At 36.7% G+C, this 21,645-nt stretch overlaps 2 protein-coding genes across 2 annotated transcripts; both read right to left on the bottom strand.

Moving 5' to 3' along the window:
• Positions 1–239: 239 nt before the first annotated feature.
• LOC116906959 (olfactory receptor 150-like) lies at positions 240–1,175 on the bottom strand. The gene has a single exon (XM_032909880.1). It carries the CDS (start codon positions 1,173–1,175, stop codon positions 240–242), a length of 936 nt encoding a protein of 311 aa, XP_032765771.1.
• An 18,886-nt stretch (positions 1,176–20,061) lies between these two features.
• On the bottom strand, positions 20,062–21,033 carry LOC116906980 (olfactory receptor 150-like). The gene has a single exon (XM_032909901.1). The coding sequence runs from the start codon at positions 20,995–20,997 to the stop codon at positions 20,062–20,064; it is 936 nt and encodes a 311-aa protein (XP_032765792.1). The 5' UTR covers positions 20,998–21,033.
• Between the last annotated feature and the right edge of the window lie 612 nt (positions 21,034–21,645).

Genomic DNA, 21,645 nt, shown 5'->3' with positions numbered 1-21,645 from the left:
ACAAGAAGGCTTTTGGGCATTTGACAAATTGACTAATGTGATGCATGCTATGATAAGCAGATGGTTCCCAGACAGATGCTGTTCTTCATATGTCCCATTGACTAAAACTGTCCTGCCCTTGGACACTTTCAAAATAAACTGTGATGGTAGTAATTTCATATCATGTGACTACAATTAGCCCTTTCAACTGTTTGCTAGCCTTCTAAACATGAATGTTAGTAAAGAAATATCAGTTGTATTCACAAGAAAAACTTTCTTTCAAGGAACTTATTTAGAGCAACTTTGACATCCTTATTTCTCAGGCTGTAGATCAAGGGGTTCAGCATGGGCACAACAATGGTACAAAATACAGAAGACACTTTCCCTTGGTCCATGGAGCTGACTGATGATGGCTGCAGGTACATAAATGCAAGGGAACCAAAGAAGATAGCAACAGCTGATATGTGTGAGCTGCAGGTGCTGAAAGCTTTGGACCTGCCTTCAGTGGATTTAATCCAGAGGATGCTGGCAATTATGAAGACGTAAGAGCTTAGGATCGTCAGAGTTGGAATAAAGATATTAAAAACACTGAAACATAAAACTACTACTTCATTAATAAAAGTATCAGAACAAGGGAGTTCCAGCAGTGGAAAAAGGTCACAGAAGTAATGATTTATTACATTGGCCTTACAGAAATGCACTTTTAGCATGCAGACTGTGTGAGTTGTGGCGCCGATGAAAGCAATACTATATACTCCAAATATCATCCAGGAACAGACTTGATAGGACATCACAACATTGTAAAGCAAGGGGTTACAGATAGCAGCGTAGCGGTCATATGCCATCACAGCCAACATGTGACACTCTGCAATAGCAAAAATAATGAAAAAGTAGAGCTGAGTCATGCATTCAGGGTAGGAGATGATGTTCTTCACTGCCAGAAAGTTCACCAGCATTTTGGGAATTATGACAGTCGACTGACAGAGGTCAATGAAGGACAGACTACTGAGGAAATAATACATGGGTGTGTGCAGGTGAGAACTGAATAGTATCAGGGTGATCATGCCCAGATTCCCCACCACTGTGACCACATAGATTCCTAGAAAGAGGAGGAAGAGAGGCAGCTGTAGCTCTGGTTTGTCTGTTAACCCAGCGAGGATGAACTCAGTCACTTCAGAACGATTTCCCTTAAACATTTTCTTCTGGGATTTCTACATAGAAAGAGACAAAAATGAAATAACTATCTAGTAATTTACCATCTACTGAGGCGTGTAACACAATTCAAGCTTTCACTTTGCTAGGTAGCTTTAGTTTTCTGACAGATGATCTTAAATTTTAGAATCTACAGCCTTAGACCGCTTAGCACATGACAGTTAGAGTTAAAGGTAAGTTATTTCTGTCTCTGAGTATAGTTTTTGCTATGAGAATAATAGGACTTAATCCATGGACAATGAAAGTGTGATCAGATACACTCAGTGGAGTCTGCTAAGGAGTGTTCATGACTTACTTGTCCTTCTCCCAATCACTCTACAGGGAAATACATTTTATCTATGTTATAAGAACAGTATTCACACAAAGGCGGGAGACAACCACAGATATCCACAACTCTTAATGGTGGCAACCTGAAACCTTTCCCCATAAGGTAATGAACAGTGTAGGCTATAATTTAATTAACACCATAACAGGGGGTTGGGGATTTGGCTCAGTGGTAGAGCACTTGCCTAGGAAGCGCAAGGTCCTGGGTTCGGTCCCCAGCCCCGGAAAAAAAAAAAAAAACACCATAACAGAATCTTAAGTTAGGACAATCAAAACTTAAAGTTAAAAGGGATCTGAATTTGAAAGTAAATAATAATAGTACCTTTATATGTATATGGATTAATTTTTTATACATACAATTCCAAGAAATCATTAAGAAAATAGCATAGTAATTTCTTTAAAAGACCATCCCATACTAAGAACAAAGATCATTAAGAAAACTCAGAAATCATAAGTATTCACTTGAAATATCATGAAAAATGTTAAATATTTAGGAAAAATTAAAGAAATATAAAACATTATACTTGAAATTATCAACTCTTTTGAACAAATAAATCATTCCATACATGGAAAATCATCCCATCTTCATGAACTACCAGATTTAACTTTGTGAAATTGCAATACTTCCCAAACTGATCTAAAAGTTCAGTCTAATCCTAGTGAAAATTCAAGATACTTTCATTACCAATAACAATGTTTGATTATATAAAATCTATAGAAATCATAATAACAATAAGGCTGGGAAGCATCAAAACAAACCTGAAGGAGAAGAATATCATTGGAAGTTTCAAGTTTTCCCCATTTGAAAACTTATTAAATCTTAAAATATTCTCATAATACAGGTATATCATGAAATATAAGTAAATTGTCAATCTGCAAAAATAATACCTACATCTGTATGTTGTTGAAGTTATACATTTCTTAAAAATTCAATGGAGGAAATCTACTTTTCCAACCAATGGGCAAATGGATGAAGGTACATAATCAAGTAAATGTTTATTCTTTATATTATGAGACAGTGATTCTATCACTACATATAATAGCTAAATATAACACCATTTGAAAAATACAACAGCAGATCTTTCTGCCCATAAAATTAGTGGTAGTTTTTGGATAATTTGGCCCAATCAGAGGTTATGATCAAAAAGAGAATTAATTGGACATAATTAAAGTTAAAAATAATTTGTGCCTTAAAGGACATCATAGATATATGAAAAGACTCTAAATGGGAAACACATCTCATAATTAAAGAACTTTTATAGCTTAATGTTTAAGAAAAGAAATAATCCAGTTAAAAATAATGACCCTCCTATTTGAGATAGATATATCACCAACAATACCTGAAAATATATGTACAATCAGTAATTATTAGAAACATTTAAATAAAATCCAAAGTTAACCAAAATGTCACATTGATTGGAGGGATTATGACAGAATGATAACTGCTGGCAAAGATGTGAGCAATTGACAATATCATATTACTTTGGGGGTTTTAAAATATGCAAAATTTTCAGAAAATTGTTGAAGATCTCCTGAAAATGTAAAGCATACAGTTATCACAAGTCCAAGGAATTCGATACTTGAGACACACCTGCAAGAATAGAGAATTCACCGACACAAAATGCAATACAAAAGAATCTGGAATAGCACTGCTTACAGCATGATGCCGGATGGAAGGGTCTTACCACATTGTAGTTTTTTTCTTCTAACTCTCCAACTAGCTATCTGTACCAGAAAAAGCATTTTCATTCTGGACAAATTAGGTACTTTTGTAGAAAAGCTTAAAAATGCCTAGGGAACAGTATTGTTAAAGTCAAACTCAGAGGTGGTAGTATATCAGTCTCTTTAAAATATGTTTCATTTATTTTAGCAAATCTCCTAATTTGTCTCTATTAAAGGTAAGGACAGGTGCTTGACCATGAATTGAATAAGGAAAACAAAATTGGTCATGATATCCTGGACAGAGGAAAGTTTTAAGCTTCACCTCTACACAAAGAACCATGACAGGAAACAAAGAAATGCTGAGAATGGGAGAAATAGTTTTCCCCAGAGAACAGCACACAAACAGATATAATAGTATAAGTATAAATTTTATAGTATAAAATGGTATTATTATGACACATAAATATATTATACTTTTAAAATTATAAAAATATAAATGGATACATTATTTTATAATCTTGGTAGATAAAAGAATTCTTTTAAAGGTAATGAGCTTCATGTTCACATAGTTCTGTGTCTCTTAAAACACATGTTTGAAATGTGTTCCTCAGAGAAGAGTACACTCAACATCAAATGGTCAGCCCTGAAAATATAGTTGCAAGTAACATCACACAGAGTATCTAGATTTTGTTTAGGAATATATATTTATATAGATAGACATAATATAGCAATCAATGGCAAAAGAAGCCATGGATTTGAGAGATAGTAATGAAAAGTTTATTGGAGGACTTGGAGGGAGGAAAGGAAGGGGGAAAAGATAATTATATTATAATGTCAGGAAATAAAGAAGCAAGAAAAATTAATGAGCATTCAAAAATTCCTTGTCTTCAGAATTCATATTTTGAAAAATGTATTCATCAAAAAAAAAAGTTGTTGAGATGTTGGTTCTTTAAAGGACAATAGGAATAGGTCCATCAATTATATAGTTATGTAAGTGAGTCCACTATTTGTTCTCGTTTGCTTTTCTGTTGCAGTGATAAAATACTATTTCAGCTTATGCTTTTTTTTAGGTCATAGCCATGACTGAGGAAAGTTAGGGCAGCAACTGAAGCAGGAACTAAAGGAGAACAGTGGAAGGATACTGTTTGTTGGCTTGTGCACTGATGAATATTTCACCAGCTTTCTATAGAGCCCAGAGCTACTGTCCAGAGAAGGTCTTCTCCAAGGTGAGCTGGGCCTTCACACTCTGATCATCTGGTGAACAACCATTCACAGACCTCGCTACAGGTCAATTTCTCCAAGGTCAATTTTCTCACTCAACTGAATTTTATTCTTCCCAGATGACTCTATAATATGTTAAATTGGTAATAGGAATCATCTAGACTCTCCATCCTGTATAAACTGAACACATAGATATACCACCATTGAAGCACAACCTTTCCATTCTTTGTCCTCCAAGTCAGGTTAATAGCATAATTCCAAATATCACATAAATTTTAAATTCTCCCAGTCTTTAAAAAATTAACAGTATAAAATTCAAGGTCTCTTTAAATGTTCAAATTTTCCTAATTAGGCTCCTGAAAACTTAAAATTAATTAGTGATTTCTTATTTTAAAGGTGAAAAACAGTGGCATACAAAAATCATTCTTAAGCAACCCCACACGCCATGAGTATGAAACTTCTGGCTCAGTGTTCAACATCTGCAACCCACTCATGCTTTTTGGGGCAGCAAAAGCTTCCGTCATCTGAGCTCTCCAGCAGTGCATCAACATAATACACAGCCTTAAGGAAAATCAATCCAGGAACTCAAGAAGGAACCTAAAGGAGACCCCTAAATCAGTCATTACAGAATTCCCCTTTAAAAACTCAGTCTATTTATTTTAAAATTATTTCATTTATTTTTTTAAGATTATGTATAATGTATATCAGGATAATATCGCACATTATATGTGTGTCATGAGATTATCGTGAAGGTCATGTGACATTCTGATGTTAAGAAATTTCAGGAGAAATGAAAGTTAGGTCCTTACCTTTGCCCTACATAAAGACTTCCATCCCACTATGCATGAGTTCTAGTCAAGTACTTCTTAAATGAAATATGTCTTCGTGCTGTTGAAGTGAGTAATCTAAAAGAAAATCTTCTGACTCATTTTTATTTTGGGGAATCAGAACAGAAATTTTATGTTCTGATCAGTTTACATTACTATTATAAGTCCAAGATCATGACTCTCCTCAAATCTTCCAAAGAAACTTACAAGGCTAATATTATTTTCACAGAGACATTTGAAATATAAGAGGCATCATTTCATGTATACAAGGAAACTCTCCAAGGATATTTTTCACTGGGGATGAGAGGCTCTCAGGAAAAAGCAATTAATATTTCTGTTATTGTGCTTTGGTTGATTCTTTGTTTTGCTTCCCCTGAGCATAACTCCTTGTGTTTGGAAATAGTATCAATTACTGCATTTGGGGCCAGAAACTGAAGTCTGATGCATGATTGAAGGATGACTCCATAACTTCCCATTAGAATATAATCGCTGATTTCTATGGTGTCATTTTCACTGCTTGCCCTCTGCCCCTATTTAATTAATGCCTGGGAAATAAATAATAATTTGTAATCATTATAAAAAGTTGTCTCTTATATGTTCTTATGTCATTTCAAGCATAATATGTATTTCATGGAAGGGACTCTAAATGAACATATTGACCTTAGTAAATTTGACAATAGGTATTGATTATAGAAGTATAAACAAAATAAATATAGCAGTTGCTTCATTTAATATATTTGTTGATGAAAAAATTTTCATAAAAGTATAAGGGGAGAATTCTGTTTCTACTGAAACAAAGAGACAAAATAGACCAGTTAATATATAGGTAATGGATGATGGTGACACCTTACTTTTTCTTTCTTTCTTTCTTTCTTTCTTTCTTTCTTTCTTTCTTTCTTTCTTCCTTTCTTTCTTTCTTTTTAAAAAAATTCTCCATTTTTTTATTAACTTGAGTATTTCTTATTTACATTTCGAGTGTTATTCCCTTTCCCGGTTTCTGGGCCAACATCCCCCTTGCCCCACTCCCTCCTCTTCTTTATGGGTGTTCCCCTCCCCATCCTCTCCCCATTGCCGCCCTCCCACCAACAATCATGATCACTGGGGGTTCAGTCTTAGCAGGACCAAGGGCTTCCCCTTCCACTGGTGATCTTACTAGGATATTCATTGCTACCTATGAGGTCAGAGTCCAGGGTCAGTCCATGTATAGTCTTTAGGTAGTGGCTTAGTCCCTGGAAACTCTGGTTGCTTGGCATTGTTGTACATATGGGGTCTTGAGCCCCTTCAAGCTCTTCCAGTTCTTTCTCTGATTCCTTCAATGGGGGTCCTGTTCTCAGTTCAGTGGTTTGCTGCTGGCATTCGCCTCTGTATTTGCTGTATTCTGGCTATGTCTCTCAGGAGTGATCTACATCCAGCTCCTGTCGGCCTGCACTTCTTTGCTTCATCCATCTTGTCTAATTGTGTGGCTGTATATGTATGGGCCACATGTGGGGCAGGCTCTGAATGGGTGTTCCTTCTGTCTCTGTTTTAATCTTTGCCCCTCTCTTCCCTGCCAAGGGTATTCTTGTTCCCCTTTTAAAGAAGGAGTGAAGCATTCACATTTTGATCATCCGTCTTGAGTTTCATGTTCCTGTTTTTTTTTTTTTTTTTAATGTGGACGTTATAGACCAGCAATGGAACATTATAAATTAACCTATTCAGTACTAATCAAGAATTATCTTTATCTTAGTTTTTAAAGATTTCAATGAACAAAATTAACACATGACTAATTGTTTAGTGTGCTCAGCGAATATACTCAAAGACACCAAAGTAGTAATGAGTATCCAGCTTCCATGACTATACTGTTTTAAATACTGTTATTCAATAAAAATATCCAGAGCCAATAATTGAAACAGTTAATATTATTTCTGGGAGTAACTTTTATTTAAAACATTTTCAGTTCCAGGAAACAATGGAGTGTTAAATTTCTGGGAGTACATCTGATACTAAACAAAAAATGCCTTAGGTTACAGGGAAATATAAATGAAAGTAGAAATTAATGGCTGTGAGCCTACAAATGGAGTTGAGACACAAATTTGCAATACACAATTCTGAATTGAATTTTCCTTTCAGATAAACAAATTACAATCTCTCCTTCCTGAGAATGGGTTGCTTTCCATCGTTTGGATATGCTAATATGACAACTGTACCTTGCTTCTGCATGTTTCTGGGGCCTTCTCATAACAGAAAGAAATCAAACATACATCCTCACTCAAAACACATGGCTAAATACAACTGCCTGCTCTACAGTGATATTCTACAAAATACCCAGTAACTATCCTTAACTGTCCACATCCTCAGAACTAGAAAGGCAGTTTTAGAATTGTGAGCTCCAGAGGTGACCAAGATGTCATTGAAACTATCACCAAGTTGAGACCTTAAAAGTACTCTTGAAAACAGAAAGGAGACATCAGGTAAAATGTTAAGAACATCTAAGTAAACCATGGAGTATAGATATCAGTGAGGTAACAATCTTAGCTATTTCATTATAAATGAGTTACTGTGGTGATAACTGGAGAGAAGTCAGAGCATAAAGGATATAGGATATAGGCATCTCTGTAATAGTTTGGAAAAACTTCTATGTGTGTAAAAGTATCCTGAAATTAAAGCTCAGTTTTAAAAATGTCTATTTTGATCTCAAAAGAGAAAGAAAGGAAGGAAGAAAGAAAGAAAGAAAGAATCGACCATAACAATAGTGAAAAAAAGAAAGAAAGCAAGAAGGGGACAAGCACACTGCCTTTGCACTTCATACTCTGTGTTTTGTATGAACTTTTTATTTCATGGCTTCCTTCTCCTATTTCTAACTGCATCAGAATAGCAGTTGCAAATCTCCAGTACTTCTCACTTATAAGACATAATTAAATGCTGATTAATCAATAATCCGAGCTCAGTAGATGAGGATGAGAGGAGTCTGTTATTCACAGAATGGCTATCAGGCATTTTAACAAATTTTATTTTATTAAAATTGTTTAGAGCCTGGGCCAGTACAGCCCTAATAAGCCAAGTTCAGGCAATTATACTTATCAAGCCAAATTATCCTTAGCAAGCCAAATAAATACCAGGAAACTGTGAATAAGTACAAATAAACATCCAGTCAATGTGAACATGTTGGAAAGAAGAATAAAGAGATCAAGTGAGTCCATCTTTGGGGAACTAACATGGAGTTTAGGTTTCAATGTAAGGCAGGAAGTATGCCTAACTCAGTTGATCTGACACATGTTGTTTAGTATCTTATTCCAAGTGAAACATTCTGTTCTGGTGGGAGGATCAGTGGGATTCAGGAAATATGCAATTCACAAGTCAGAGGAAGTTACACAAATTCATCATATTTCAAATACTCCTTTGTCCCCAAGGTTATGTAATATAGACAGTGAAAACTGTTAGGGGAAGGAGATTCATTCCTATCAAGTTAAGTGCAAGTCCTCCAGGGAACTCCAGGAATGTGACATTCATGAAGATTACCAATGGTAAGAGACTTTGTATGGATCCAGCTGCCTTTGAATCATTCATGAGCCTGTAAATAACATTTCACCCATATTCCTGTAAGCAAACCCAAGAGTCTTGCTGGTTTATTAAACCGGATTTGGGTTGCATACACTCATTACTCTCTACTTGGAGAGTCTGGTCTCATAGCCCAAGGAAAAGTCACCCACATAACATATTAGGGTCCAAACAGGGACCAATGGAATCAAAGATGATTTGTTGCAGGGCCCCTGCAGAAACAGATGCTGAGATATACAGTGAGGCTTATCTGTGTGAAACAGGAATGTCTGAGAGGGCAATTTTGATGTTATGGCTACCTTTTCTTTTGTGAGGTAGGACTGTGTGCCTCCTCACTGTGTGAGCATTTATATGCCCCCTGAAATGAGTGATAACAGATGAAACCAAGATCAAGGATTTGTTAATGGAGTATATTGAGGTAGAATCCTTGCATACCCATTTCTTTCAATTTGGTATTTGGTGGCATCTCTCTTTGATGAATGGTGAGATCTACTGTGCGTGGAGTATTGTCCCCCAATCAGATGACAAAATAAGTAACATCCGCTAAAAAGTGACATTTGGTATGGGATCATAAGTAGGCTGTAGTATGAGTTGCATGGTTTCTTGGTAGGTGATTATGGTGTTCCATACTGGTAGAACTTGTTCTGACTAGGGGCAATAAAGAAATTTTCCTCACTTGATTTGTGTCAATCTTACACAAGCTAGAATTATATGAGAGGAAGAAACCACAATTAAGAAAATGCCTTCATAAAATCAGGTTGCATGCAAGGCTATATGTCATTTTCTTAATAAGTGACTTTACGGAAAAGCCCAGTCCATTGTGGATGGAGGTTTCCCTAGGCTGACCTTGCTGGGTTCTGTAAGAAAACACATCAGAATGGCTAAGATCAAAATCTCAAATGTCAGGACATGCTGGTGAGTATATGGAGAAATTTGTAATAGCCAGACTATAGAAACAACCTAGATGTCTCTCAATAGAAAATGAATAAAGAAAATGTAGTTCTATTATACAAAATAATACTATTAAGCTATAAAAACAAGGACATAATGACTTTTGGAGGCAAATGGATGGAACTAGAAAATATCATCCCAAGTGAAGTAACCCTAGATCCCAAAGTACATGCATGATATATACTCACATATAAGTGGATATTAGCCACAAAGTACAGGATACCCATGCTACACTCCACAGACCCAAAGAAGCTAAACAAAAAGGAAGAGCCTAGAGAGGATGCTCAAATCCCAACTAGAGTAATAAAATAGTCCTAGGAGGCAGTTGAGTGTAAGGAACTTCTTGGGAGGGGAAGTCGGAAGGGAATGGGGCTGTAAGGATTAGGTGTTGAGAGAGACATGGGAGAGTTCCAGAGGACCAGGAGAATGAATGAATGGTAATCTGTAGGTAACAAGGGCTGTAGGTTGTGGGTGAGTGGGTTGGAATCTCTAGGAGTTGCCAGGGACCTTGGATGGGGGAGGTTCCTAGGAGTCAATGGTTGACCTTAACTGAGATGCATAGCATAGTGGGAACATGGAGCCAGAAGTAGCCAACTTCTGTAGTCAAGCAGCATTGCATTTTTTTGAGAATTCTCTGTTTAATTTTAAGTCAACCCAAAAAGGATAACTACACCTGAGAAAACACAGAAAATAAGTAATTCCATACCGGCAAAAGCAAAAAGCACACACACACACACACACACACACACACACACACACACACACACACACACACAGACACTCCCACTAATACTGTCAACATCAAAATAACAGAAATTAATAATCATGGCTTGTTGCAGTAAAATTAAAAAATGATTTCTTTTATCCTGCACTAGATCTGGCACCATAGTGTCACATGACTTCTGTTAGATATTTTCATCTCAGTCAGCAAAGCATCTCACCTGCTTAGCTCCAACACATATCACACGGCTGATGGCTATTCTCTGAGCCTAGCAACAATCTCTCTACACATCTCATTCTCAAGGCAGGCTGCCACCATGGCAGACATACACATCCCAATTCTATGGTGGCCCAGTGTGTTCAGCCACCACCCTCTCTTGAACTCATATAAATTGCCACATAAAAGAACTAACAACATAATAACTTCTGATCTAATTGATAAGATATAATTTGCTCATCTAGACATACGAAACTGTGTACACATCCAGCTTTTAAGAATATTCATAACGACCTGTAAATATGCAGAGGGGAACATTAACATCCCCTTCCTTCTGCTGCTCCTCCTCCTTCTCTATCGCTTTATTCTGCTTCTCCTTAGCACCAAAGATAGACATTACCTCAGAGAAAAGTGTTGAGAAAATTTCCCAAGGAAATGGATCCAAGTAACAAGCTGCAGTAGCCATTCTAATATCTAATATTCTAATAAAATAGACTTTCAACCAGAAGTTGATTATGAAATGTACTTCCATATCATTAGGACAAAATGGCAGCTTAGAGGATAGGAAATGATTTTTACCAACCATACAACTCATCAAGGACTAATACCCAACATATATAAAGAACTCAAGAAATTGTACGTCCAGAAACCAAGTAGCCCAATTGAAAAAAATTTGGTACAGATCTAAACAGAGAATTCTCAACAGAGGAATTTTGAATGGCCAAGAAACACTTAGGGAAATCTTTGAAATCCTTAGTCATCAGGAAAATGCAAATCAAAATGACTTTGAGGCTACATCCTACACTCATCAGAATGGCTAAGATTAAAAACTAAAGGTTCAGGACATGTTGGTGAGGATGTTGATCTAGGGGGAACATTCCTCCATTGCTGGAGGGAGTACCAGCTTGTCCAACTACTGTGAAAATAGTTTTAGCAATTTCTCTGAAAGTTGCTGTATTTTAATATTTCTCACCCACAAATTACCTATACCACTCTTGGACATATATCTAAAAGATGCTCCACTATACCACAGGGACACTGGCTCAAATACATTCATAGCAGCTTTATCCATAATAGTTAGAAACTGGAAACAACCTAGATGTGCGTCAACTGAATAATGGATAAGGTAATGTGATATTGACACAATGGAATAGTATTTAGTTATTAAAAGTAAATACATCATGAAATATACAGGCAAATGGGTGGAACTTGAGAATATCCTCATTAATTAGTAAGGTAACCAAGACTTAGAAAGACACATAGGGTATATACTCTGTTGGAGATTTGATTTTGTGCTTACATGGGAATTTGCACATCTGTGCAAGTCCCTGCCAACAGTTGGTTTATGGATTGGTCAATAAGGAGCCAGTGGCCAGTGGCTAGTCAGGGGGATAGAGGTGGAACTTGTAGGATTCCAGGGTAAGAAACAAAAAACCAAGAAGTGGGATTCTGCCATTAGGATGTTGTAGGAGGCAGATCCTGAAGGAGGGAGAGCCTGCCATATGTAAGAATCTGGGAAAGTGGACCCAGAGGCTGCTCTCCCATTTAGGTCTAGGGTAGCAGAGATGAAACATAGATTTAGCAAGTGTTAATTCTGGAACATCAGAGGGAGTATGTTAACTGCAGGAAGGTTTAGAAGTTCCCAACCATTGAACTAGTTAATGCTATTAAATATAAAGTTTGTTTGTGCGTGTGAATCCAGAACTCTTGAGCGGGTGCAGAGCTGCACATGGACCCACTTGGAGCATGGAGTAGACTTTTAAATATTCACCACTACAGATGGTGCCCAACGCACTATTACAAATTAATGAGATTCTCGAATGGAATAGACACACATTGTGATGTAAGTTTCGGAGATGGAGAAGATTGCTTTCTCCGCAGAGCTGAGCTGAATCACGTGGTTTCATCCCAAGTTGTGCAAGCCTCAGAAATAGAACAAAGGCATGCAGAGGAGATTAACCCTGGGCCCTTAGCAAAGACCTCTGGGTGCCACAAAGAGTTTGGGCTCAAAGGTGCTGGGTGTCTGTGTTATGGAAAGAGAGGCTGCTCAAAAGTTAGAGACAAACAGAAGAATGTAACTGCCTCTAACAACTAGATAAATAAGGAATATTTGATTTAAATGTCTTTAAGGATAGAAGGGAGTGTAACGATAATTGTTTAAATGTTTTTAAGTATGCATGAAACAAAGAAATCCAGGCCTTTGATCTCAAATGTAGGAAACAGAGACAGAGATAGAAGGTCGAAAGGATGAGAAAAACGCTTTAAAGAAAATTCGAAAAGGTCTATATAAGGGCAAATACTCTCATTCTTTGAACATGGTCTACATGGGAAATCTGGGATTGTTTAGCCTGGCATGACAAGTTAATAGGCTAAAATAAGGCTCATATAGTAAATAGAAGGGAATTTATTTGAAGTTATATACATATATGAATAAATAAATTGAGGCTTTTGATCTTAAATTGTAGATCAGGAGCAGAGGATAAGGAGAAAACTGTATCTCAGACAGATAGTAGAAACGTATGCTAATTCAAGATATATAAAGAGAAAGGAGACATATGTATTCACAGAGATATCGATCTCCAAAAATGGGAGGATTTAAGTATACATAGATGAATAAGTAATTGAGATTTTGATCTTAAATTGTCAAAGAGCAGGGTATAAATTAAAAAAAAACTTAGGCAGATAGTAGAAGCTTAGGTTAATTCAAGTTGTATAAAGTGAAAGGGGACAAATGTACCCATGAACATATTAATCTTCATATGAGGGAGGATTTAAGTACACAGATGAATGAATAACTCAGGCCTTGATCTCATGTAGGTGTGGCAGAACATGGTGGGGGAATTCTATCTCAAGAAATAATAATATTCGTTTAGATTGTTTTAATTGTTTTAGTTATCAAAATTCACATGGTTATGAATTTGGTGGTTATATTAAAATTCCATGGGTTGAATCAATCCCCTCTGATTTCAGGTAACTGGATCGAGGACATGCTATTTTGAGAGAGACACTGTGCGTGTGTGAACAGGAAAGGAGAAGAGGCTTTGACCCCTTCAACAATGATATGGGTCAGATATGGCAGGGGAAGACCCTCTGAAAATTTGGCTACAGAAAAGAAAAATTTGAGACCATCAAACAGGACAGGTAACTATTTTTGCTGATTTCTACCCATAGGAACAGCCATGTAACTGGTTTATACATAAAAATGTCTCATCTAAAACTTTATATAAATCAGATAATAAATATTGTTGGTTATGGAATCCTTAAGATTCTTCATGACATCCTTCATATGGCATGAAATGAAGGTTTATCACAAGCGGTTATTGATCACATTAACTCATAAAAAGAAGAGTTGTCTTTTACCTCCTCAAACAAGGAGCAAAAACCATCCTTAGCCGATCTGTTTATCTTGCACAATCCACAGGAATATCTTTATAGTGCTAAAATTTTGATCGTGAGATTCATATTTTAGAGAATATACAGCTCTGACAAGATTCATCCATTGGGATGGTGAAATGACCTGCTGATTCAGTCCCCTTCCTCCTGAAGCTGTTTCCAGAGCATTTATTTCAAAACAGATTCAGAAATAGCTGGTAATTGCAGATGACCTGGCTTCATCCAACCTTTCAGATGGACCTAGTCAAAACTTCAGTCAAACTCTGAACCTTCTAAGCATGCAGTCTGGATAACAGATATCAAAGCTAGCTTTCTTAAGTCTAATCAATGTTTTCTAATTTTCTTACTCCTCCTCAGCCCATAAAAATTCTTTCATTGCCCCTATTCAGCAGGAAGAAGTTGTGAAGAGTCATCATCCTGAACCCTTGAATTTGGGTGTCTCTGTATGGTTATTTTATAAATTATAGATAAGTTGTCATTTTAAAGAATAATTTGGACATGGTCATAACTTTGAACATGGAGGAAATTGATGGAATGGATTACTAAATTTATTCTTGAATGAAGCATTGTGTAACCATTCTCTTACATTGGTAGAAACCTTTATATTGATGCAAAACTGAATCTTAATTTTTTACATTAGTACAGGTTTTCATTGCTATAAATCTTAGTATATTGATACAAAATTTGAAATTAATATTATTACTATTAGCATTTTACCTAGGCAACTCATTTAAGAATACAACATCTTGACCCAGTCCTTCTATAGCTGATAATATAAACTGTTTAGGATGATTAAGGAACCCAATTTAAGGGCCAGAGAGTAAACTCATGGTTGTATTAGATTCTGATTTAATTATAATAAATAGACTTCAATATTATTCAGATAGAAAGAGCTAAGTGTAGTTAAGGTTTAATGGTTCAAATATACTTTACATAGTCTTCAAAAACATCAGAAATCCCCAGAATATGGCATTTAATATTAATTCATTATTAAAGATTATTTGACTAGTGATATGTCTCTTCCTGACAGTACCCCCTTCATGGTTCAAAAAAGATATTAGATATAATAACCTACATATGGAGTTGCTCCAATTTGGCAAAGTAGACACTGAACAAAAAATTCCCCATCTACAGACAAAAATACACTATAGAGGAAAGGACATATGATGTGAAATAGTTGACAGCTTAGCTTTGCCAAGACAGAGTGATCTAGTCCTTCTGCATCATTTAAGGTTTGTCCGATGATCCTGGGAAAGAAGCCTGAAGACAGATGTTCCAATGTTTTGAAGAATAGGGAACTGTCGAGGTAGTCAACTGTTTCTACAATTGGATTAAGTTTTGGAAGCTATGATTTTGTGTTTCTTGTATGTCTAGGTAGTACTTAATTTTTTCTCAGATTTCTGATGGGGTTGATATAGTCTCATAATCAAACTTAAGTGGTTTAGCATTAAGGAAGATGATTTGGATCTGAAAGGAAGTTTTCAGATGGTAATACAAGCTAAAATCAGAACGTGATTCAGGCATAGAATTTTAAACTCTTTAATTCAGAATAGATTGTAGAGTACTTTATCTAAATTGAGAAATACTATGGACTGGATATTAATTGTATACTATACTTTATAATTTACATAATTGCTATGGTTGTTCTCAATATATGTTTGAGAAAAAGGGGGCTTTTTGTTGGACAAAAAGGGTCAGATGTTAGGGATATGATTTGTGTTTACATAGAAGTTTGCACATCCTCCGCTGGTCCCTGCTAACAGTTGGTTTTTTGACTTGTCTATAAAAAGCCAGTGAGTAATTGTGAGACAAAGGGATAGAGGCAGAATTTTTAGGATTCCCAGGCAAGAAACACAGAGACAAGAAAGGGATTCTGTCATTAGGAGTGAATAGGAGAAGTACCAGGCAGGGAAATGGTTGAGGTCTGCTCCCTTATTGGGTTTGAGGTAGCAGAGATGAAATATTAATTTAGCAAGTATCAACACAGGAATACTGGAGAGGAATGTGTTAGCTCTGGGAGATTAAAAGTGTCCAACCATTGGCCTAGTTAAGACTATTAAAAATAAAGATTGCATGTACATGTTTTTCATTTGTAAATCAAAAGCTCTTGAGCAGATGCAGAGCTGTACATGCACCTGCTGGTAGCATAGAGTGGACTTTGAAATATTCAGTGCCACAATGCTCACTTATGATTGGAACTAGCCATAAAATGCAGGATAACTATTGTACAATCCACTGTCCAAAAGAAAGTAAGTAATAAGGAGGGCACAAGGGGCGATGTGTGAATCTTACCCAGAAGGGAAAACAAAATAGTCACAAGAGGTCCATGGAGAGAGGGAACTGTGTGGGAGAGGGGATAAGTAGGGGAACCGTGATGAGGATCAGGTGTAGGGCCATGAGGACCAGTGAGAATGGTAATTGCTGGAGTGTATCTCCTAAAGTAGCTGGAGGCCTGGGACGAAGGAAAATTCAGGGAACCTATGGGAGTGATCCTAGAGGAGACTGCTATCAATTTGGGATTATAGAGACTGAAATGTCTGCCTCTGTAGGCAGACAGGATTTCCAGTGGATGGAGGAGGACTTCAACCCACAAAAAGTCAACCCCAAAATTCTCCTGTCTATTAGATACCCAGGAATAAAGATGGAGCAGAGACTGAAGAGACAGTCAACCAATGACTAGAGACGCTGCCATGGGAGAGAGTCAATATCTGAAACTGTTAAAGATATTCTGCTATGCTTGTCGAAAATAACCTAGCAACTGACCAGAACAGATACACAGAACAACAGTCAAATATCAGTCAGACTCAGGAGGTTTTGTGGAAGAATTGGGGAGAGAAATGAGCAAGCCAGATGGGTCAAGGACACCACAGGAAGACTAACAGAATCATGACGCCTGGGACCATGGTGATTCACAAAGATTGAACCACAAACTAAAGAGCATGCAGGGCTGGACCTAGTTCCTTGACATATTAGTAGCGAATGTGCAGCTTCTTCTTTAGTTGGATTCCTATAAGGAGAGTGGCTTCCTTGGACACTGTTGCCTGACATTGTATCCCCTTCCTCTACCTCAGCTACAAGATTGGACCTCAGCAGGTGAGGATGTATCTTGTTCTGCTGGGACAAGATGTTCCAAGGTAGTGCCCAAGTCAGGGGCTTACCCCTTCTTTGAGGAAAATGTGAGGGGTAATATGACCTGTAAGGGCTTGACTGGGAAGAGAGGAGGGAGTTGGGGCTGCAACTGGAATCTAAAGTAAATAAAATTAAATTATTATAAAAAGCAGAGTATTTTGAGGTAAAATGAAGAGAAATAAAATTGCAAAATGATAACCAAACAAGAAAAATGATTGAATGATAATATCCTGTGGAAGTAGAAATCTTTACAGCAAAAAACTACAGTTGCAGTAAGCAGTGGCTGAAAAAAATGGGAAAAATCTTCTCAAGATGTCTTTTCTGAAAGACAATTATGATCTAGATTACATAAAGAACTAAAGTAAAAATCATCCTAAAAAAAAAAAACAACCAAATTAAAAGTAGCCTATAGAACTGAACCAAGAGATCTCAAAAGAGAAAATTAAAGCAGGGAAGAAATAGTTAACAAATGGTTCAGTATCCAAAACCATCAGGAAAATGCCAAACAAATATTTGAGATTTCATTTTACTCCAGTCACAATCACAACGTTTAGGAGAACAATTGAGAGCAAAAGCTGACAAGGAAGAACAAAAGAGAATTTTTTTCATACCTGTGATGGTAGTGAAAATTATTTCAAACACTATGCAAATCATAGTGGAAGACCCTTAAGAGGCATGGAATTGCCCCAATATGTGACCCAACTATACCATTACTAGGCATATGTCCAATCTGTGTCCTAGGAGAGATAGAACTAATTTGCCTTTGAGGTATTGCCTCTGGTAGATGTATCATGGCACTGTGTAGAGCTCTACACGATTCTATACATAGACAGCAAAACTGTAACTCAATGGGCCATGAGAAGATTTTCCAAGGAGGCATAAAGTTTGGGATAGATAATGGGCATAGGGGAAGATACTGGAGTATTTCAGAGGAGTGGGTGTGAGTATGATCAAAATATATTGTATGCATCTACAAATTTTCAAAGAATTAATAACAAATTTTCCTTAAAATTAAATGACAACAAATACTGTTTAGGATATAGAGGAAGAGACTTTTCACTGCTGATTGGAATGTGAAGTGGCTCAGCCAACATTGAAATCGATGTGACATTCATTCAATGGTAGAAATAGCATTCAACGGCATTTGATCCACCTAATCCTGGGTAGGAATTCTTGGCATATATATTGTATTTTCAGTTTCACATTGTACAATATGAAGTTAAGATATTTTATTAAATGTATTCCTTAGTGATTTCATCGATGAATGTGATGCATCTTGATTACTCTTATCCCTACTTCTTTTCTCCTCACGTTTTTCCTTCAAACAGCAGCTACTCCATCATCCTGCACTTCCTACAAGACCTCTTTCCATGAACATGCCATTTTGTTGTATTTTGTAACCAAGAGATTCTAAACATGGTCATCTAGAGCATCCTAGGTGAGAATTATATTTATTAAAAGTTTTCAAAGCTTTGAAGCTTTAAGGAATCAGAAAGAGCAGAATTGTCATCTATGACCCGGAAATAGCTCTAGAGAATAAGGAAGCATCATGTTTGGAGACACTTTAAGAGGAGACAAGAAAGACTCTACAGATGCTGCTATATCCAGGATGGCACCATAAGGACCTGATGTATATTTGGAGGCTACTTAGAGCTACGGAATAGCCTGATATGCACAGTCACCTCCCAGAAGCATAAAATCGTCTTCATGAATGCAGTTTCAAAAGAAGCAATGTGATTTAATTACGTAGGGGAAATAATAGGGACTAATTTTTTTCCTCAAGTCTGTGTATCTCTCTCTAATTCAATTTTTTCTTTTGAGGATAATCTTTACAAAAATATGAGAATTTTTCATAATTCTAACAATATGGAATTAATCAGAAAACAATTTTTATGAGTTCTGCTTTCTAGGTATGAATAAATATTACATGCATATGTGATACTAAAAGAATGTACTTCTGAATCTGCTGTGGTCAGCTCCATGCTGAACACAGACCTACAAATACTAGAAAACACAGAGCCACATAAGAAATTTTGTCCTTACTTCCACTCTGCTTTAGAAAATTGTGCATATGTGTGCATTCTTGTTTTGTGATGTGATGTGTGTCTGATCTACACAACATCAAGGTTTGTCCTTTCATTTTTTTTTTGTGAGAATCTGTATTATCCCTCATCATATCATTCAATGTCCTTACTACAGTCAAAAATTCAGTATTTTCTTTTATCTGGACTGACTTGTTAGGCCTCAGTGGGAAAGAAAGTACCTAGAACCATAGAGAATTGATATGCCAAGGCAGGAGGATACCCAGGGGTGGCCTCCACCATCTTAGAAGGGGAAGTGGATGGGACTGCTAGAGGAAAGAGTGTGGGAGGTGATGGCCTGGAGAGGGCAGCCACCAGGATATAAAGTGAGTAAAAGTAAAAAGAAAGAAAAATATTTGTATATTTTACTTTTTAACAAAATTATTATTTCTGGGTATTACAATGTCTGAAGTCTTTACAAATGTATCTAATTAGAGAGGCTAATTACATAGAATATTGAGATGACCAAGAATTCAGGGCACATGTATTTACTCTTCACTGTAGGATAAATATGTCTTGCATAAAAGGAACATAGTTCACATACATAAATCAGTCATTCACAAGAAGGCTCTTGAGAGTTTGACAAACTGAATAGTGTGACACATGTTATGATAAGCAGATGGGTTTTCTGAATCCCAGGCAGATGCTGTCCTTCATATGTCCCACTGGGTAAAACTTGTCCTGCCTTTGGTAACTTCAAAAATAAATGGTGATAGCACTAGTCTCACATTATGTGACCATACTTAGACATATGAACTGTTTGCTAGCCCTCTAAACATGAATGTTAGTAAAGAAATTTCCGTTTTGTTCACAAGAAAATCTTTCTTTCAAGGAACTTATTTAGAGCAACTTGGACATCTTTGTTTCTCAGGCTGTAGATAAAGGGGTTCAGCATGGGCACGACAATGGTATAAAATACAGAGGACACTTTCCCTTGGTCCATGGAGCTGACCGATGATGGCTGCAGATACATAAATGCAAGGGAACCAAAGAAGATTGTAACAGCAGATATGTGTGAACTGCAGGTGCTGAAGGCTTTGGACCTGCCTTCAGTGGATTTAATCTGGAGGATGCTGGTAATGATGAAGATATAAGAGCTTAGGATCGTCAGAGTTGGAACAAAGATATTAAAAACACCAAAACATAAAACTACTACTTCAGTAATAAAAGTATCAGAACAAGAGAGTTCTAGGAGTGGATAAAGATCACAGAAGTAATGATTTATTGTATCAGCCTCACAGAAATGCATTTTTAGTATGCAGACTGTGTGAATTGTGGAACCAATCAGAGCTATACTGAACACTCCAAATACCATCCAAGACCACACTTGATAGGACATTACAGTATTGTAAAGCAAGGGGTTACAGATGGCAACATAGCGGTCATATGCCATTACAGCTAGCGTGTGACACTCTGCAATAGCAAAAATAATGAAAACGTAGAGCTGAGTCATGCATTCAGGGTAGGAGATGATGTTCTTCACTGCCAAAAAGTTCACCAGCATTTTGGGAATTATGACAGTCGATTGGCAGAGGTCAATGAAGGACAGACTACTGAGGAAATAATACATGGGTGTGTGCAGGTGAGAACTGAATAGTATCAGGGTGATCATGCCCAGGTTCCCCACCACTGTGACCACATAGATTCCTAGGAAGAGGAGGAAGAGAGGCAGCTGCAGCTCTGGTTTGTCTGTTAACCCAGCGAGGATGAACTCAGTCACTTCAGAAAGATTTCCTTTAAACATTTTCTTCTGGGATTTCTACATAGAAAGAGACAAAAATGAAATAACTATCTAGTAATTTACCATCTACTGAGGCATGTAACAGAATTCAAGCTTTCATTTTAATAGGCAGGTTTTCTGACAGATGATCTTAAATTTTATAATCTAAGCCTTATACTGCTTAGTACATGGCAGTTAGAGTTAAATGTAAGTTATTTCTGTCTCTGAGTATAGTTTTTGCTATGAGCATATCAGGACTTAATGCATGGGCAATGAAAGCGTTATCAGATACACTCAGTGGAATCTGCTAAGGAGCATTCGTGACTTTCTTGTCCGTCTCCCAGTCACTCTACAGGGAAATACATTTTTTTCTATGTTATAAGAGCAGCATCCACACAAAGGCAGGAGACTACCACAGACATCCACAACTCTTAATGGTGGTAACCTGAAACCATTCCCCATAAGGCAATGAACAGTGTAAGCTATAATTTAATTAACATTATAACAGAATCTTAAGTTAGGACAATCATATCTTGAAGCTAAAAGGGATCTGAATTTGAAAGTAAATCATAATAGTGCCTTTACATGTATATGGATTAATTTTTTTATACAAACAATTTCAAGAAATCTTTAAGAAAATAGCATAATAATTTCTTTAAAAGGGTATTCCAC

This window comes from Rattus rattus, chromosome 8, assembly GCF_011064425.1.
Source record: "Rattus rattus isolate New Zealand chromosome 8, Rrattus_CSIRO_v1, whole genome shotgun sequence".
NCBI lineage: Eukaryota > Metazoa > Chordata > Mammalia > Rodentia > Muridae > Rattus > Rattus rattus.
Note: the sequence above shows the minus strand (reverse complement) of the source record. Positions and strands in the feature narration are given on the sequence as shown.

Bases quoted from the DNA above. Each gene is read 5' to 3' on its own strand.
- LOC116906980 (XM_032909901.1), bottom strand. From the start codon at position 20,997: ATGTTTAAAGGAAATCTTTCTGAAGTGACTGAGTTCATCCTCGCTGGG.
- LOC116906959 (XM_032909880.1), bottom strand. From the start codon at position 1,175: ATGTTTAAGGGAAATCGTTCTGAAGTGACTGAGTTCATCCTCGCTGGG.